The 21,325-nt window shown below is 40.2% G+C and overlaps 1 protein-coding gene across 1 annotated transcript in view; it reads right to left on the bottom strand.

The window, feature by feature from the left end:
• The window catches only part of FGL1 (fibrinogen like 1), a 38,771-nt gene that overhangs the window by 13,915 nt on the left and 3,531 nt on the right, over nucleotides 1–21,325 (bottom strand). Inside the window, exons 2-4 of the mRNA XM_067530611.1 lie at nucleotides 15,477–15,552; nucleotides 9,413–9,593; nucleotides 3,106–3,265 (exon numbers count right to left, since the gene is read on the bottom strand). Coding sequence (XP_067386712.1) covers nucleotides 3,106–3,265; nucleotides 9,413–9,593; nucleotides 15,477–15,542 — 407 coding nt within the window. The 5' untranslated portion in view covers nucleotides 15,543–15,552. The remainder of the gene's footprint in view (nucleotides 1–3,105; nucleotides 3,266–9,412; nucleotides 9,594–15,476; nucleotides 15,553–21,325) is intronic.

The raw sequence follows: 21,325 nt of genomic DNA on the forward strand, positions 1-21,325 counted from the left end.
GGTAACTTGATGTAACTGAGAACTACTTAGGCAAAGATTGTAACTTGCTAAAATTAAGTCTTAGTGACTAGAATGTGTGCTATCTTTTTCTCTTGCTTAGTATCACTTAAATCTTTGTATTTTATTAATAAAACCTTATTCTTAGTTTTATTATAAAACATCTCATTGCTGTTATATTTGAGTAAAGAGTGAATCCTTAGCTAACCTAACAGGTTGCTGTGTACACTGTCTCTTTGGAAGCAGCCCACTTAATAACTTCTGTGAGAGGGACTGGACATTGTAGAGAGACATGTCAGGGGAACTTAGGAGATAGGTTTTATTGATTGTTGCCTGCAAGGCAAGGTTTAGATTGGTAGAATCTCAAGGAGTTTGTTGGCAAGGCTGATAAACTGGTGGGTCATGGAGCTGACATACAGTTTAACAGCACCAAAGCTCTCACTTGCTGTGGCATGGAAGTAACACAGTGGCTTATGGTTTTGAGTGTCCTGAAGAGAGTGTCACATTCCCTCTGTGGTCTTGTGTAAATCACTTGCTGTAATCTCTTTGGGATTAATACTGATCTCAGTTTAATCACTGTAAAGGCACAGTAATTCAATTTCAGTCAATCAGTGAACTAAAACCTTAACTTACCCCCATCTATAAAATAGGAATAGTATTGTTCACTTTTCCCCTGGTTGCAGATGCTCAGACTCTCTCAGGATCAGCTAGCTCCTCCCCTGCCACCTCACAAGGGTATTGTGAGGACTAGTTATATTAATACATAAAATATGCTGAGTACTTTTTAGATTAAACGTGCAACAATTCCAGAAGAACACTTTTCCTATTGGTGTTTAGTGCATTTAAAAAGGGAAAACAAGTTAGTGAAATAGAGCAAAGATACAAAACTACTGTAGATATCAACTGACAGTAAAGCCAAATACATTGCCAGCATATGTCACATCATGAAATGGCAATATACAACTGTGAATATGTGCTAATAATGAACTTGCCTCAAGTTTCACTTGTGCTTCTGTATGTTAAAGTATTGTTTATTGGTGACTGTAGAGTAGTGGTTCTCAACCTATTTACCATTGTGGACCGCATATGCAGTTCTCTGTGTTATGTGGGCTGCATCCATACAATAAATATATTACCTGTATGGTCCACAGGTTGTCACATGGGCCGCAGCTACGTGCTGATTGGGCCACAAGCGGGCCGTGGGTTGAGAAGACTGCTGTCGAGATATCTAGCAGTGAGCTTTAAGAATTTGTAAAGGAGGCTAGCTAAGCATGAACTATGAAATACATAATGGATAATAGGGAGTGTGCTCAGTACAAGTAAAAGGAATAAGCAAAATAGTGTTAGACTTTTAAAGGCCTTCATTTACTACAGTGTGTTGTTTCAGACTTGGCCATGAGACTGCAAAGATTGTCAGGAACGTATTGGTAACAGTGTAATGTAACATCACTAAAGCTAACTGACTATGAGTTATGTAACAATATTACAACTATATTGGACTCAGTATGGTCTGGCAGACTGAACACAGGGCTGGGAATCAGGACTTTGAGCTACTGAATTCTAATCCTGCCTTTCCCCGATTGATTTACTGTCTCTATAAACTTCTTTGTATCCCCATTTCCCCCATTTAATTTCCCCATTTATAAAATGAGGATAGTAATACTTACTAAAACCAGTCAACATTTTTGTCAAAAAAACTGTTTGACAGACAATTGGTTTTCAACAAATTTTTTTCCACTTGCTTTACACAGAAATTTTAAATTTTTCATAGAATCCCCATGCCTGAACACCAATATATAAAATAAAACAAACCATAACAAAAACCATGCACATAAAACTCACAAAAAAAGTGCCTGACAACCAAAAGAGTTTTTATATTTCAGCCAAAAATTGAAATACTTCAACCAAGTACATAAATATTTTGTTTCAGATATGCCACCATGGAAACTCATGAAAGTTATAGTTCCGTTGTCTCATGTCCCCATTTTCCTCTATACGTTGGGCTCTCCAGACAGACTCCACCTCCCATGATGCACCACAGCCAGGGATTCCCTAATTTCCGTGGTATATCATGGGAGATGTAGTCCAACCCAGGAGCTTGCCTATAAAGAACAGGAGTGTGAGGCACCTGAATGACAACTCGCATGGGGCACTGAAGAGGTATTTCTGAATCAAACTATTTTGATTTTCAATTTTTTTCTGAAAAAGACCACGTTTTCCTTGGAATACTCTCTCCTCCTCCATTTTCCAACTATTTTTAATACATACTACCTTTCTCAGATGGTTTTTTTAAAGGATTCCCTAGTTTAGTATTTGCAAAGAACTCTAAACATGTCAAATGCTATTTCAGTGCTTATTAAAGAAACAAAAATGAATTTAGTTACACACAGTGGGACAAATACTGCAACACAGCTAATGGCCATTTTTGCTGGGGCCCACTATGGTTAAAATTAATGTGGCTGTAGTGTTAATTAGTTAATTACAAATAATTAGACCAGTGTTACTGATAGTCAGTGGGTGTTCTAATTAGAGAGGATGTAGCCATAATTCATTTGGGGAGGATAATAGGGGAAAGGAGCAGCAGCTCATAAATCCAATTTAGGTGTATTGTCTCCTCTAGGTACTTACATACCCCTGCATCATCACAATATCAGAGCACTTCAGACACTGTTGATTTTGTCCTTGCAACACAAGAGGTAGATAGTTGCTATTATCCCCGTTTTACAGATGAGGAACAGAAAAATTAAAACCCTGATGCAGCAAGGTACTTAAGTACATGCTGAGCTTAAAGCACAGGAGTAGTCTCAAGAGTTTCAATGGGTTGTTTTTAAAAGATGTTTAACATTAGGTTCATGCTTAAATACCTTAAATCAGTCCCAAGTAATTTACTCAGGGCCACACAGAGAGTCTGTGGCGGAGCCAGGAACTGAATCAAGAACTTTGGAGTTCTATTCTGGTGGCTTAAGTATAAAATCAGCATTCCTCTCCTTTTTCACTGCTGATAGTCTCTTACAGGGACAGCTTTAGAGTTGATATTTAACTTGATTCCACCTGGTCTCAGATGCCTGTGGTTTGTTTCTAATTATAACTGCTGGCTCCAATACTTACCTATCAAACTTCTGGCTGCCATCAGAACGTCTCTGAAAAACAGTCCAACCTCCCCCCTCTGACATGTCACAGTAGGCGAGGAACTCACTAGGGCTCTGGAGAGGTTTCATCTTGTAAAATCCACTGCGTTTATGTCCATCGTTGTAGATCTCTGCACAATCTGCTCTCAAAACATCAGTTGAAAACAGATTTTTTTCAATCCTGTACTTATTAGTGAAAATAAGCTGCGCAAAGAGGGACCTTCATCAACATAATCAATGTATGGTAATATAAAACTTGCATATTAGCAAGGATGGTGCACAGCAAACACCCATGAAATGATTTTTGTATAGATCTTTGTGTTTTATCATTTTCATTGATTACCATAATTAAAATTCAGTAAAGATATGTAACAATTTTGACATTTCTTCCAAGAAGTTGTTTGCCCCCACCTTACAATAGTCATTAAATTATGGTAGCCCTGATTCTGCTGTCACTTACACTGATGTAAATCCTATGCTTTAGATGGAGTCACTTCTGAATCATATTAGAATCTGGGCATATTTATATAGTCTCCCCAAAAGTAAAAGCACACACTAACTTCAGTGGGCATGCTATGTTTTGCTCATTCTAGAACAGACAGGAACAGCAGGACAGAATCATCAATATTAGCAGAAAAGTAACAAATGTTGGACTGATACACTGTTGCACATTGTGCAAAATGAGTGCAAACTCACTTACGCCAGTGTGTGAAATGTTCCTCTGATTTGATACTATTTGCTCTTACTTTTCATTGGTGTAAGTGACTAACTAATGTTCAAGGCAATGGGAGAATCAGGCCCAATAAATACACAGTCGTGATATAATTCTATAATCTTTTTTCTCATAGGAGTTAATTTTTATATGAAAGGAATTCTTTGTTAATATTTAATCTACCATCAAGTAGTCAGTCATACAGGAAAGACGTATAATTTTCAACTTTTTCTATTTTTCCTGGCAAAGGTAGAGCTGATTAACTGTAAGATTTACCTCTGAAAACTTTATGAACATGTTGGCTGGGATTCAGCTGACATTTTTCTTTTTTTTAATTGCATTTGTTGGCCAGTTTGGAACATTCTGAACGATTTTCTTTCACCCTTGTGAAAGCCCCAGTGAGTTTTAGACCAGAAAATAAACAGTTTATACTGAAAACAAATGGCTGTGCCATGGTTTGAACAGACTACATAGAAAAAGTAATAAGATCTAAGCTGGTCTGCGAGAGGAATGTAAAGAATGTTTCACTAGTTTACAGTATAGCCTCAAATTTTCAAACACTCGTGATTTTCTCAACAGAGCCCCAAGTCAGCAAAGTACTTAAGCATGTGCTTAATTTTAAGCACATGCTTAAGTTTTTTGCTGAACTGTCACCTAGCTTCCTTAATTACATTGCTGTTTACTAAAAGGAAAATCCTGCCTCCTCCTCTATGCAGGTGGAAGAGCAGGATTTGAAGACCTAGCACCAGTTAAATCCACTGTGCATGATGGTGTTCAGCTCCTTGAAAATGCCTGTGCATGACTACAGAGATGGGTTAGGGTCTGAACCCTCTGGGCCAAGGACCTCACTGCCTCATTTTTCTGTGAAGTGCCCTGTGAACTGTGGATGCTATACAAATAAATAACAAACAACAACAATACCGATATTATTGTTAATAAATACAACAATCCAGTGGCCTTTTCTCCTATATAAGGGGCAATTAGTATTGGAGGAAGTGAGGATTCTCCCACACCGATTGTGGATGAAATCTGGCTTTTAGGGTTTGGCACAAGGAGGAGGACATGCCTTTATTATAAGAAGACAAGTCATGCTGGAGGATGGAATATATACAATAAACACTGGAAACTCAAGTTATCCAACCATGCAAATCTTCCTGTCTAAGAAACTGCTTGTGTCTGTATTGACTCCTGATTATCTGCACAGACTTGACATGGGAAAACTAGCTGAACAGCAGAGACAGCAGCATGCAGCGAGGAGAGTATATTAAGAACATAAGAACAGCCATACAGGGTCAGACCAATGGTCCATCTAGCCCAAGTATCCTGTCTTCTGACAGTGGCCAATGCCAGGTGTCTCAGAGGGAACAAACAGAACAGGCAACCATCAAGTGATCCATCCTGTTGCCCATTCCCAGCCTCTGGCAAACAGCAATCACTGCCCATCTGGCTAATAGCCATTGATGGAGCTATCCTCCATGAACTTATCTAGTTCTTTTTTGAACCCCGTTATAGTCTTGGCCTTCACAATATCCTCTGGCAAGGAGTTCCACAGATCGACTGTGTGTTTTGTGAAGAAATACTTCCTTTGTTCGTTTTAAACCTGCTGCCTATTAATTTCATTTGGTGACCCCCTAGTTCTTATGTTATGAGAAGCAGTAAATTACAGTTCCTTATTTACTTTCTCCACACCAGTCATGATTTTATAGACCTCTATCATATTCCCCCTTAGTCGTCTCTTTTCCAAGCTGAAAAGTCCCAGTCTTATTAATCTCTCCTCATATGGAAGCTTTTCCATACCTCTAATAATTTTTGTTGCCCTTTTCTGTACCTTTTCCAATTCTGGTATATCATTTTTGAGATGGGGCAACCAGATCTGCATGCAGTAGCCATGGATTTATAAAGAGGCAATATAATATTTTCTGCCTTATTATCTATCCCTTTCCTAATGATTCCTAACATGCCGTCAGCTTTTTTGACTGCCGCTGCACATTGTGTGGATGTTTTCAGAAAACTATCCACAATGACTCTAAGATCTCTTTCTTGAGTGCTAACAGCTAATTTAGACCCCATCATTTTATATGTATAGTTGGGATTATGTTTTCCAATGTGCATTACTTTGCGTTTATCAACATTGAATTTCATCTGCCATTTTATTGGCCAGTCACCCAGTTTTGTAAGATTCCTTTGTAACTCTTCACAGTCTGCTTTCGACTAAACTATCTTGAGTAGTTTTGTATCATCTGCAAATTTTACCACCTCACTGTTTATCTCTTTTTTCAGATCATTTATAAATATGTTGAAAAGTTCTGGTCCCAGTACAGACCCCTGGGACACACCACTATTTACCTCACTCCAGTCTGAAAACTGACCATTTATTTCTACCCTTTGTTTCCTATCTTTTAACCAGTTGCTGATCCAGGAGAGGATCTTCCCTCTTATCCCATGACAGCTTACTTTGCTTAAGAGCTTTTGGTGATGGACCTTGTCAAAGGCTTTCTGAAAATCTAAGTACACTATATCCACTGGATCAACCTTGTCCGTATGCTTGTTGACCTCCTCAAAGAATTGTAGCAGATTGGTGAGGCATAATTTCTCTTTACAAAAAACATGGTGATTCTTCCCCAACAAATCGTGTTCATCTATGTGTCTGATAATTCTGTTCTTTATTATAGCTTCAGTAATTTGCCTGATACTAAAGTTAGGCTTACTGGCCTGTAAGTGCCAGGATCAGATCTGGAACCTTTTTCAAAAATTGGTATCCCATTAGCTATCCTCCAGTCATCTGGTACAGAAGCTGGTTTAAATGATAGGTTACATACCACAGTTAGTTCAGTAGGTCCACTGGACTGAATTCACTTTTGGTATGATTCCATTGACTTTAGTGGAGTTGCATTATGGATGGATTTGGACTTTTAGGACTAAGTGAGATGACTCAGAAGGGAGAGAAGATTTTATTTAGAACTACAACAAACCTGCTGTACTCTTTCAACACAAATGTCTCCAAAACTGTCAAAGCAGCTTAATCTTTTATAGAAACAGAAGACATTCAATATTAATCTATGATTAAGTTTTTCTCTTTTTGAACACTTGACTGTCAGGTGTGGTGCCTTGCACTAGAACAAGTGGCTGACAATTTATGAAATTTTAAGGTATCTTCTCATGGGTGGGTGTGTTATCCACTTTACAGCATGCCCTCCAGCCATAACAATATTTTTCAGTCCCTGAAAGATCTCACTGTCCTGAAAGCATTATAAATGTTAGATCAAAACCAGAGCTTCAAGCCCAGCGTGGAAGATGATGGCTTGCTTCCACTGGCAGAATGATTTTAATAATGAATGTGATGTGTTGTTGATAGGACAAATGGGGAAAAGAAGGGATAAGTTTGGGTTTGGTTTTTTTTCTTTTTATAATACCAGAGATGACAAAACCACAACAATAATTAAGTTCTCCCTATATCTTGCTAGCTAATATGGCAATAATGTGTGAAATATGGTGTGCCTGAATATTATAAGAGATAATGAAATGGGACCCGATCCTACAATTGTGCTGAGACCCTGCTGATTTACTCCAGTGGGAGTTCAGGGCACTCAGCACCCATCCGCCTTTTGTCTTGTCCATTTAAAGTGCAAGCTCTGTACAGCAGGGACTGGGTCTTATGAAGTATATGTACATCACCTAATGCAGTGAGGCCCTGGTCTCAGTTAGGGCCTCTAGATGCTACTTTAAGATAAAAAATAACAACAGTAACGGGATGGACTTAGATCAGTCTCTTAATCTGAAAACAAATTCTCATGTGTACGCACAACTAGCCATTCATATTTCTATTTAATTCACTTTGGGCCAGGTTTACAAAGGCATTTAGGGGCCTAAAGATGCAGATTGGTGCCTACTGGGATTTTCACAAGCACTTAAGCAGCTAAAGTGTCTAACACTGACTTTCAATGGGAATAAGGCATCTAATCTGGCAAGGCACCTTTGGAAATACTACTAGGTGCCTAGCTGCATATCTAGGACCTAAATACCTTTGTAAATCTGGTTTTACAGATTTAAAAAGATTTGTAATGGTTTAGTCATTGTATAGTGGTCTATATCCATTGTCCTTCCTAATCTTTCATTCCTCTTTCAGCGGGACTGGAGATGGCAATTGCCCGACGTGTGTTAGTGCTTGTCTAGACTTGGCTAGTATTAGACACAGCTTTACCAGGCCATGAAGGGTGAAAGAGAGAAACCTGAGGTTTCTGTTAGCTGACTATCCATTATTTATTTGTCATTTTAGCAATACTTTTGCTTAAAGTAGCAAAAATCAGAAGACCAAATCCTCCATTCCAGCTGAGCTCAGCACAGGAAATGAGGGTTTTTGAAATGGTGGCTTTAAGTCACCTTTGTGTTCTTCAATGCTGGAGGTAGTCCTGTTCCTACCAGGGTAGCTCTACAGCACTTGTGGGGAGGATCCTGAAGGGGATAGGTCTGTTGGCACAAAGAAGCTAGAGTGGGGCCCAGAATCTTGTTGAATAATGAAATTATCAGCCAAACTAATGCTAAAGTCAGGAATACAAATAAAGATATGAAGTCTGCACTGGCATCTGGTCGGCCAGTGGTAGGATTCTAAAGTTTTATTAACTTTTATTGTTATATATGGTCTTGCTTCATGTGTCCTGATTGAGCTGCTAGTGTCTATGCTTCTGGAAGAAATCAAAACATAATATTGCATTGCTCCGTGTTCCTAAAATTTAATTGAAAACATTTGGGAGTTGGACTCATTCTTCAGCTGAAAAAGATTATTAAAAACATATTTGAAAGGGCTTTGCCCCTTCTCTTCAGTCTCTTAGCTCAGACTCTGTTTATATTCCTAAAGAATGTGGTTCTAAACAACAGACCATAGTTGTGGGGGGGGTTCAAACTAGTTTATTTGCATCATGTTTTTTAAAGCATGGAAAATGTCTTTCCCTGCTGACATTACACTTTTTTTTAAATTAGAGTTTCACCTGTTTTAGAATTTTAATATCAACAGAGCAGTTGTTTTGAACTGAGACGGTGGGGAGTGAGTTCCAAAGTTGAAGGACCCTCATGGAAATCACTCTGTCAAACAACTTCGATTTTATACTGAGGAAAGTTCCATCTTGAATGCCATCATTATAGCTGTAGCAGTAACACTATGGGGTTACACAATGGGATGGGTTTTTGGATAGGTAAGTCCCAGGCTTCCGGGGTTTTTAATAGGACACATTTGAGGCCACCTTATAATCTACTCAGAAACCAACAGGCAGCTAGTATAGATCTAGAGCACAGATGTAATATATTCCTGGCAAGATCTCATTTTAAAAAGCATGCTGCCAAATTCTGCACCAACTAAAGTTTCTGGACAGATTATAGGTATAGCTCCATGTAGAATGCATTGCACAATCTGATCTCAAGACAACAAAGGCCTGGATAACAGCTGAATGCTATGTTTTGGTGGGGCAGTTTCCTGGGGGAATTTTAAAGCATGACTATAACGCTGAAGTCTCAGTTGTATTGGCCATGGAAACATATATTTAAAAAAGAGCCAAAGTGAAAAGAAGAAATAAATTCTAACCTGCATATTGTCTTTTTTCTCCCAGGTCAATGACACTGTTTTCATCTCCCTTGTCACTGTATTGAATCTCCTTCTCCTGTAAGAGCTTCACAATTTTTACCTGCTGCTGTTTCACGCGATACTCCAGAAGTCGCACCTGGGCCTTGAGCCTCAGCTGCTCTTGAAAACAACTCTGTAGAGTCTAGAGGGGAAAATATACTTTTGCTTGTAGAGTTAACATTTATCACAGCATATTTAGCATTAATAAATCACTTGGTTCAAGAATGCAGATCTCACCAATCACTGTAGAGATTGATTATGATTAGTCCTCCTTCCCCCACCACCTTTATTTAAAGTTATCAACTATACTACATGGTGGCCAAACATCCACCATCACTTTCTCAGATCTTTCCTTAAATCACATTTCTCCCATGAAGCCTTTAAACAATAATCCAATTACCTATTTTATAAATAAGGAATTTACACCACTTAGAGAACAGACCTGATAACCTGGGGATTGATAATCCACTCCCACAGTAAAATCTGCAGGAGGGGACTATGGTGGAGAATGTTGCAGTAAGGATCCCTTCATAGAGATTGCGTTCCCCACATCTTCCTGTCAGGGACAGGGTTTAGTCCCCAGAGAACAAGTAGTGGGATCTGCCCCCAAATCTTGTAGATCCCCAAGAATCTTAGGAAATACAATCTGGACCCTGGTACTTTTTCAGCTTTGCTATCTAAATTCCCTTATGCCTGTCTTTCATTTCGTTTTAGCATACTAGCTTCTTAGGGCAGGGTCTTGGACTTCCTTTATGTATGTATTGCACAGCTCTACGCACACTGACAGTGCTCATTTAAAAAAATTATTATGCGCATTGATTCACAAGTTGCTGATGAACATGAAAAATAAAAGCTAAGGAAAAAGAACCTGACTGACTGTTATCCTGCTACTCATTTAATCAGTTACATCAGGACAAGGTTGGTGTGTAAGGCTAACATTCTGGAAGTAGTGTAGTGGTACAAAAAGAAGTGGGTAAATTAATCTAAACTCCATATTCCCCAATGAGAAGTGGGTAAATTCTGTTTACCCTTGAATATACTACTGCGTTCTGATCGGGTAGTTTTGGGTATCGAAGACCACGTTGGAATCACAAGCTATTAATTTGAGTGGTAGTGGCTAGGGATCCTGGTTCTGTTTGCAGACTAGGGGGCTCTGGAGCAAAGTATACCATCAAAGTCGTCCTTGACAGAGGCAGCTTAAAGCGAGGTATGGTGAACTGTGCCTTGCTGCCTGTTTTCAGGTTCTTGAGTGTTGTTATTCTGAATTCTAAGAAATGAAGTGTTATACTGCAACTTTCCCACAAGAGAATCTGTGTTTTTATTTAATTTCTCTGTGTGTATGCCATGAACATAACAGTAGCATTTTGCACTCACTTCACACTGCTGCAAAAGCTTGACAAAAAAATCAAATTTCTTTCCATACTAATTTTCTTTTTCAATTTGACAAACATAAGTTCCCTCCAGCACATCCCTATGCAGCAAAAGCCAGCATGCTTCTCTATAGTTTTGCTTCCCTGTTGATGCATCAGCACCATCATTAATGTCTGTGCAGATCAGAGAATTGGATTTGTTAATTAAGTCACAGAGCTCTCATAAAATTCCACAAACTGTAAAGTTAACATATAATTGTACCGTAACTTTAGTTAAAAAGCAGAGGGGCTTTTACTACAGCAAATAAGCACTCATAATCCATTTTACATAGATATGGCCTATTGTTTCTGGTAAGACTCAAAACTATTACAGGTGGCCAGACCTCATTGCTTTTTCATTCTAAAAGATGAAGTTCACTTTGTTGACCAACTTACAGTAGGAGATGGAAAAGAGAGAGAAGTTGATCTTTTTAGGTAAGAGATAAAGAATCACTTCAAATGGGTTTGTTATAATTTTTTTTAATTATATGTTATTTTCCTTTAATATTCAAGGTTCCCTGAGGTAAGTATTTGTTGCTTAGGCATGTTGGCTCTGCAGAACACTCCTGATTACATGCCTTCATTCTAAGTGTTTGGGCAATGTCTCAAATATTTGGTTTTAGTTTAATTCATACTCTGTTGTAATCTAGTGTATGATGATGGAGAGCAGCCTGGGACACATATGGCAGGATAAGGTAGATTGGCAGGAACTTATTGAAGAGAAGAGGGTTCACTGCCTTTACTGTGTGTGCCAGTGTGATGCAGCATTGAAAACTCTCTAAAGATCTTGGACCAGATACAGCTATAGCATAAGCTCCATAACCAGCTGGCTGCCTGCACTTAAGCTATGCTGAGCAGCCAGCAGGGACTTTGGCCACAAAATGGGATAGCACAGTTGTAAGATGGGCTAGTTGACCAAATCCTAAAACTCACCACAAAGCATATAGAAGCCCTCCAGTGGCCTCTTAGCCCCCAGAGTGCTTGCTTATTTTAACAATAGTCCTTGACTATCTTTTCCAGATGTCAGTGACAATGGGCACAGTGATAGACAATACAGTAATGTACTTCTGAAAAGCTGATGACCTTTGCCTATGAGATGATCCTTGTTGGTTAAGTGATTCTTACTGCAGAATTCTTACTGAAGCCTTGTCAGAGAAGGTACTTCTTTCAGCTTCAGGGAATGGATACTTTTGCCTCACAGCATAATAGTAGTTTTGACTGTATTTCTTATCCCATTTGATGTAAGTGTAAAATACTCATGCTCCTTCTCCTGGCTTTTCATCAGCAAAGCACAAAATAATGAGCCAAATTTTCAAAGTGGCCTCAATACAGGCACTGCATTTGCTCCTACAATTGTACACACAACCACTTGTGGATCTTGCAACACATACTTGTATGACCATGTCAAGTAGTTAGATGACTAGCTGCTTAGTTTGCATGCACAGAGGCATTTTCACCAAAAATGTGAGTTTTTGCAGAAGCAAAATTGTGGGTACAAATTTAGGTTTGGAAAATTTAGCCATGTAGGATCTTAATTATTTTTAATCATACAAACTTTTCACTTCTATAATGCATTTTAAATGAAGAGCTGAGTGCTTTATAAAAATTAATGAATTAAGCCTCTAACACTCTTGGGATATAGGGAAGTATTATCATAGTTTTAAAGATGATCTCTTAGCCAAACCTTAGGATCAGAACTCCAGCCTCATTCTCCTTGACCTGTCACCCACTTTCAACACAGTCAACCATACTCTTCTTCTTGAAATCTTGTCCTCCTTTGGCTTCCACCACTCTGTCCTCTCCTGGTTATCCTCCTACCTCTCTAATTGCTCCTTCACCATGTCATTTGGAGGATCTCCTTAACTTTCTCTGAGTGTTCCACGGAGCTGTATCCTTGGTTCCCTTCTTTTCTCCCTCTGCCCCATATCTTTGGGTAATCTCATCCACAAACACAATTTTAATTACCGTCTCTATGTGGACAATTCAGAGATCTACTTCTCTGCTCCAGACTGCTTCTGTCCAAACTAAAATCTCAGCCTGTCTCAGTGTCAGGGCTGGCCTCGGGCAGCCTGCTTACATGGGTCAGTTACCCAGTTAGAGTAAGGAGACGAGTAGCAGAGTTAGGGTCAAGCCAAGTCAAGATGCCAGGAAGTTAGGGTTAGGCACTGAGTTACCAACAGGAGGCAAGCAGCAAGTCAGGGTCAGGCCAGGCAGTGTCAGGATGTCAGGAAGTCAGGGTCAGGTGCTGAGTTTCAGACAGGAGGCAAGTAGTGGAGTCTGAAGTTCACAGCAAGGCAAGGTCTGGAGTAGAAGCAAGCAAATAGTCTGCATCATTGCTCTTACAGCTTGCTGTGATGACTTCCTGGTTTATATACCAGTATGGGCCAATCAGATGTCTGTGGAGGGTGGCCCCTCTGGCCTTTCTGGGGGGGAACATCCTACAGTGTCTAGCTTCACAGACTCTCCGAGCAAAAACCCCAGCTTGGGATTCCGATGGTGATGTGGAAGTGTCGGCAGTCTGGAATTCCTATGGTCCCAGGATCTGGTCCAAGAGGTTCTTATGGTTGGTGATATCTCCTCATAGCTGTCAGCACAAGTTCAACATGACTAAAAGAGAGTTCTTAATCTTCTCCTTCCCTCCTCCCACAAAGTCCTTCTTTCATGATCACTGAGAACATCACCACCATCCTGCCTGGATGGGGAGAGAGCATGTTGCATCACGGGAGGACAACAAGTTTCCCAAAGCCTCTGCAACTAGTTGCACTGTGAGATAGCTACCCAGGGTGCACTACTTTGAATGTTGACCCAAGCATAGCGAGTGGGGATGCAAGAGCCCGGATCAAGGAGCATGGTGTGATCACGCTCCTATGACTTCTAAAATTCAGCAGGTGAAAGTTGATTGAAAGTAAATCGACTTCAGTCTGCAGTGTAGACATACCGTAAATGATGTTATTCTAAACTTTGCATTTTAAATTGAGGTTTTCTTTTTATTTACTTTAAATATTTGCAAGTGAATTTAGAGCTCGTGAAAGTGAAAGACTAACACAAAGCCTGAATAACATCCACTGCTTTGCACCTTGTGTAGTCAGTTATGGTAGAAACTGTAATACACTATGTAAAAATACCATTGATACAAGAGAACAAAGATCCCCGTGTTGGTGGATACTAGGTGCCTATTGAAGGATCACAAACATTGTTGGACAACTGGTACCATAATAAGGAACTGACTGACCAGAAAAAGAGAATAAAACCTCTGTCTAGCTAGGCATGAATAGTACTAACTGGAGTTTTTGATTTTTCTCTCACCGAATTCCAAACAAGACCTGTAAGGCTTTGCTGATGAACCGTAATAATAAGGGTCTCATATCTGGAATACCAGACTTATTCCCTGTGGGGACAATCACAAACCAGTTCTGTAACTTTAATGTGGATCAGCCTGGTTCTCAGATGTGTAGATTAGGGGCCTGATTCCACAACTGTTATTCCAGTTTTACCCAGGAAAACTCCAGTGATTTCAATGTAAAAGTAGAGTATGAAATGGTGAACCTGGCCCCAGGCATATAGTGCAAGAATCTTTGGCAAAAACAGATTGCTTTCCCTTTTCCTTTCTTTAGCCTATACATGAATCAAAATAAAAATATTATGATACTATAATACTTAGAGAAATATTATTTTGGTTGTGGCTCTGTTCTAGTGGATAGAAGTGCCACTGATTTAAACCAGATTGAACATAGCCTCTTCTGTCTGCTTTACTGACTACAAATATTTATACTATACATTTAGAAGAAATTATTCAAGGGCTGCTGACAGCTCTAGTCTTAGACACATTGTCCCATATTTAACCCAGTTGCTGCTATTAATATGCATACATACCCTTTATTTCTTCATTTGGTAACTCTTTAAGAACTAACATCCTTCCAGCAAAATGCTACTATACATTAGCTAAGGACAGTTTATGACAACTTAAAGGATCTTTCACTGAATTATTCATTTGTATTTTCCTGTTTTTGAGGACCTTAATGAGATGAAAAATTATGCATTCTTGTGGTGAAAACCCTGGGATAAGTTTTAGAATGCTCCCAGTTTATTCACCTCAAAGTCAACCAGAGTCCAGAAGCTTCCCACAGAAAACTAAAAGAAAGAAAATGGACTTCATGATAATGTAATGATTTTTTCCACTGTGCTCAATGCACTTTCATAGAAATGAAGCAAACCTAGACTTTTCCCCTTCATGTGATTTAATTTTCACTTGTTTACAGCCTCCTTACTTTCAGCATAAACTAGAACTGGAAGTGCCAGCATACAGAAGTTTGGGGGACTGTTCTTGTGGTAATTCTAGCTCAATCATAATAGGAATTACTGCAACAGATGTCCCCTTCCCATAAAGCTCAATCTCAGGAGATTTCCGTATCCAAGAAGCCTGGCTGATTTGAATGTTTGTTGTATTGCCCAAACTTTTGGGTGCTCCTTGAGACCATCCTTCTGAACTTTTTGAAGTTCACCCATCGCTAGAGGAAATTTAGACGTCAGAATAATGTACTTTATTCTTGACTTTTTCTATACTGTTAGAAATAAGCGAGAGCATTGTAAATACTACTGCAATTAGTAAAACTTACCGAGCTGCCAATGGCCACTATTAAACAATTTGCAAGGATAAAATGAAACAATTTCAAAATCTTCATTCTGAGGAAACTGCAAAAGAAAGTAACAATGAAATCTGCATTAAAATCCTACATGTGCTATTTTCACTATATTTAAAATATGTGAAAAAGAGATTTTGGTCGGGGCAGGGAAACCCGGACTTACTTTATATTTCATGAACAGGCAAAAAAAAACCCAACCCAACACAAAATCATTTCCCCCCTTTGCAGGCCACTTTTAATAGATCTCCAATATTCATTTGAATGAATACTGAAAGTATATTTTAATACAAAGATATACAGAGGCTAGGAAATCACTAAATTGCAAGAATGCAAAACAAAAATACCAAACAAAAACTTCACTCACTCCCACTGACTTCAGTTTCAATGTTGAGGCTGCACTGGTCCTTGCAAAAATATAGACAAGACAGACAATATAAAAGATGGGACAAATTTGGCTTTCAGTTACATCAACAGAACTGAAAGCTGAATTTGGCTGAAACTAGAGAAGATGTCTACTATGAAGCCTTCCTGTCATCAAGAAAGAATAGAAGATAATTAGATCTCTGACACACAATTATTGTTAGAAATATGTAGAATAGATACTGTGTGATATTCAGCTTTTAGTCCACTGATGACAAGAACTGCATTTGAAAAATTTGCTAGGAATATGTTGTACTGTACAGTACATGACATTTTAAACTGCTTTACTTTAGTTGCAAACTATTATCTCATTCTTTTACATTAAAAAAAACTCTTAGGACCACAATATCTCAGTGCCTCACAAACATTAATAAAATTAGCCTCACAACTTGCTGTTTGGTAGGGAAGTATTATTATCCTCACTTTAGAGATGGGGAACTAAGCCCTCGTCTACATGAGAAAACTGCATTGGTTCAACTGAAATTGGGTTTTTAAACTGCTGTAGTTAAACTGATGCAAACTGCTGTATAGACACTCATTTCAGTTTAAGAGTAGTTTTTCAGTTTAACTTAACCCAATTCCTAATTGACTTAAATTAAACCAAAATAAGAGTGTCCACAGAGTCTTTTGCACTAACTTATTTAGTTTAAAAATGCATTTAAATTAAACCAATGCATTTGTGGTTAGACAAGGCCTGATATACAAAGAGATTAAGGCTGCGTTTCAGCAAGGCACTTCAGCATGTATGTGATAGAGAATAGCTTCTACAGAAAATTTCACTCCATTTATTTACGCATGCATGTGCAAAGCCAATGGAACACTAACAGACTGTTCTTTATATTGTACAACAAAACCCAGTGTGCATATGTGAAGTTTTAAACTCTGATAACTCAGCCAAATCAAATCTCATTCATGAGACCTTTGAGAAGCACATGGCCTACTGGCTATGGCCCTGTCAAATGTCAAGTTTCTGTCACCTACGTATGAAATACTAGAGATATTCAAAACATTTTGCAAATCTTTTGATTTTGTAGAAAAACTGCATGTGTAATTTACTATGCTTGAAAATGACATCTGTTTTTGGTGAAACGTTCAGATCAGAAATTATTCTTGGACAGAGAGCAAATGTATCAAATTTCAGCCGAAAATTTAAAACTTTGAGGAAACTGAAAATGTTCAGAATGTAAAACCCTGGACAGTCTTCATAGAAGTGTTGCTATGTGCCATGCTCTTGGACTAAAAATTTGTAAGTTACCCAGGGGATTTGGATACCAAATTCCCATTAATTTTAAGGGAAATTGAGCAACTACTTCTCTTAGGGAAGCTTTGAAAAAAAAAAAATCACATTTTTTATATTAAGGGTACATTTAGGAAAAAAATTATGTAGAGTTAATAAATGATTAATAGATGTTTTAATAAATGGTTAATCAATTGTTACAGAGTCTAACAAGCCAAGCCAAATAACCATGGTTTATAATGCTCTATAAAACCTATCACTAATGTGCTGCTGAGTCTCTAATGCTACCCCGACCTCTAATAGGCTTCTAATGTCTATTTGTAGCTCTTTATAAACTTTTTATAAAGGTTTCTTAATACAAAGTGGACAGGGTTCTTTCTGAAAGTCTCAGCCTTGATTATTTGTCAAACTTTCTGAAATCTTAAATTGTTTCCCATGCTGACCAGATAGTATTATAGGCACTATGTTATTTAAATGTTTAACTGAAACTCAGAGGGCCAAATTCTGCTCTTATTTACACCAGTGTATTCCTATTAATTTCAGTTTTAATGAAAGTAAAATTTGCAAAACCTGCCTGTCATTGAACTCTGACATTAATCTGGATTTCAAATACTTTGAACCATGACAAACCTGAGGTACTTTCACTTATCTGTAATAGTCATTCTCATGTTGCAGCTACTACAGTTTTGAAAGCAGCTGTTGCCACCTGTTGCAATGATTTTCTTTCAATCATGGGAGATGAGTGACCTAAGAGTACATCAGCTAGTTGGGCAACCTGCGTGTAACCTTTAATTTCTAGCTTTGAATATTTCAGTCATACTACTTATTCTGCATACAGCTGTGATCAAGGTATATTGTCTAGGACTTGAGTATTGAATTTCTTTCATTTAATAATTCATTGTCATCTAATATGCATAACTGTCCAACTGTTCCATAGAGAGTTCACCAATCTGAAAGGCTCAAATGGAGTGTCAGTCCTTCAAGGATTGTACATCATTCTAACTAGAGTAACTTCATTTTTTAAAGGAAGTAACAAACACACTTTAAATAGGTGTTCAAGACAATTGATGCAAGAGCAGACTTTACTAGGCAGAGTTATTTCAGTATGTTTGATCTATTGCATGTAAGCTACAGATCAGGTGGAGTTTAAAATTTGTGCAGTTGAGTGTCTGTATCCTATTCAAATGAAGTAACCTTTCTATTTAAAGGCTGGCTCATTTTAAAGGAAGTCTCTCTCATGGAGAGCTGCACAAGGACTGGAGTTGTAAGATCTTTTGGAATACAACTTTGTCTATATCGGCTCTAGCACAGCCAAGAGACGGGTCACTGATATGATATCTGGTATAAAACTTTCTTCTTTGTCTTAGCTTTGCTATATTTTATTTAGTTTTTCATATTTCAAATACATGTAAAATAAATGGGACTATTTGTGAGTCCAGATTGCAGAACTGGGCATTTAATGTGTAATGCAACTCCTCCCATCTCACCTTATAAGACCTCCCTTCCAATATAACTTGCAGCAGAACCCTGTCCACCCACCGATATTAATTAACAAAAAGTCATGGTTCTGGGTTAGCTGTACCTTTGACCTCTCTGTCTCTCAGGATGAAATCCTAGGAATAACACCACATTTAGACTGGGTCTCCAGATTACAGTATCCTGGCTTACCAACTTTCTTTCCTTAGCAGGCTCAACCAGGTTTGGTATCTGCCTGAAACTTCCCTTCAGGAGCCATGATTGGTATGAAAATGCAGTGACAGCCACCTTCTTCAAAACAAAGTACTCTTTATTTCTCCATAGAAACATAATAATCAGAGAGAAAACGGACTGCTGCATTGTGGGGGAGAGAGTAAAATGGGGCATAACTGGGGTGAGCCCTCCTCCCAGCACTCCACTGAACCCAGAACTGTGTTGGGGAAATGCCCCGTACTCTGGGAGCACTAGGAACCCAGGCAGTGCCTCCCCCCACTCACCATATGGCCTTGGGGAAGAACTATAGAGAGAAGCCAGCCAGAGACTCCAGCCAGTAGGGACAAAAGAACCCAAAGCAGGGACCTAAGGACCTTTTACAGTTTTGACTAGATTTTCTTTTCCCTGTGCTGATTTGCTGATTGCTCCAACCTTCTCTCCCCTCTCCTGACCCCGCCGCACAGTCTCTTCACCTCAGCTTGATTCCACATCTGTCCCTTGCCTTTTTCTCCCATGCCATTTCTCTTACCCCCTTCCTTCCACTTTTCTTTCCATTTAGCTGATCCCTTCCTATATCAACCCCCTCCCTCCCCGAAACTGTGACACTAACATGCCATTTGCTCCCCTCCTTTGTTCACTCTGCTTGTATGTTCTTCCCCTTCTCCCATCCTTTTCTTGTCTATTTAGATTGTAAGCTCTTCAGGGCAGGGATCTATTGCTGTGTCTTTGTGCAATTCCTGGCAAAATGGGCCCCAATCTGGGTTGACCCTTAGGCACTACCGCAATAAATATGTTCAATACTAATAATAAAATGGTTAAAAACAACAAAATGTATATTGTCTTACCTAAAGCTCAGCATTTCTCTCAAAACATAGGCCCAGTTTATCCCAGGTACACTCCCCCTCACTTTTGGAGACAGGAGTTTCAGCTGCTATCCCCAATTAAATACCCCATCCTCAGAAGATTCTAGAAATCTGATTCTCTCTTACTTGATGCTGTTATTATATATTCTGCCTTCCCCAAAAGATCCTGTTACTGTACTTGACAACCGGAATCCCTCATCTCAAACTGACTGAGGAATTACAACCATTCTACAAATACAAATTTTCCAAAGAACACGCTCTGATATGGGCATGTAAGCGCGTTGGCTCCGTGGGAGGCCACAGCGGCTTCCTGCAGACAGGGGAATAGCTCGCACTTGGCGAGTGAGCAGTCTTAGCAATCCACCCTTAGGCAGGGTGAGCTCCCAGTCTATCGCTCAGACCCCCAATCTGGGCAAGCGAACAAGGGGTCAGTTGCTCCAACCCTTAGGCAGGGTGAGCAGCGGTTGATCACTCAGGGCGAGCGAGTAAGGTGTCAGTTGCTCCAACCCTTAGACAGGGTGAGCAGCAAGCGAGGCAACGGCTTCCTGAGCGGTCAGGAGTGAGATTCTCCTGGGGTGGCTAGGGAAAAGGGGAAGGGACGTCTCCCCTGCGTCCCAGCCCAGGGCCCTAGTAGTGGCAGAAGCGGCTGCCACTGTGTCGGTGGGGCTCCCGCTGCAACACACCGACTATATTGCGGCTTCAGCCACAGGCAATGGCTGTCCCTGGGCTACTTCCTCCCCACTGACCCCAGTACCTGCCTCCTCCGTGCTGCGAGGATAGTCCACCTGGGGTAGCGCTATCAGTCCCTCTTTATCGACCGGGGGGTAAGGCGGGGAGTTCCTCTTCAGGGGGCAGCTCCTCAAGGTCGTTGTAGGTTGGGAGAGGCTCGGCCTCTGGCAGCTCCTCCAAGTCCCGCCCCGCCTTAGGGAGGGGTTCGGCGGCCAGCAGTTCCTCCAGATCCGGCCCGGCCTCCGGGGGTGCCCGCCACTCGGGCTGCTCCGGGGTCTCAGCCCAGTCCGGTGGTTCCGGAGCACAGGCACAGGCTTGGGGTCGGGGTAGTTCGGCCCAGTCGTCCTAGCCAGGTTGCCTGGTTCAACTCCACGAAGGCCCTATCCAGTCCCCAGGCGGGGCCGGGGTTCATCGGCGGCTCGGCTCGGCTCTGGCCTAGGCCTCTGCTGGCAGGGCCATACGTCTGTCTCTGGCAGTAGTCTGGGGCCTACTGAGCTCAGGGGCCTGACCTTTATACTTCCCCTTCCTGTCGGGGCTCCACCCCGCTGCCGCCGATTGGACTGGCTGGGTGGTCCTATCACGGCCCGGGTCCCTTGTTGCCGGGCAGACGCCGTGGCAGGACGTGAGGTGGTCCAATCAGGGTGCTCGCATCCTTCCTCGGGCTCTGGCTCCGGGGGAGGCCACAGCGGCTTCCTACAGGGCATTACTTCTTGGAAGTAAAATTCCAAGTGTAAGGATTCAAGTATGTTCCCCAAATTACCTTAGTTTTGGAGTAAAAAAGAGGAAGTCATAGAATCATAGAAGATTAGAGTTGGAAGGGACCTCAGGAGGTCATCTAGTTCAACTCCCTGCTCAAAGCAGGACTGACATCAGCTAAGTCATCC

This window comes from Emydura macquarii, unplaced genomic scaffold (genome assembly GCF_026122565.2).
Source record: "Emydura macquarii macquarii isolate MOO-44397 ecotype Brisbane River unplaced genomic scaffold, CSIRO-AGI_Emac_v2 contig_3108, whole genome shotgun sequence".
In the NCBI taxonomy this organism is placed as follows: domain Eukaryota; kingdom Metazoa; phylum Chordata; order Testudines; family Chelidae; genus Emydura; species Emydura macquarii.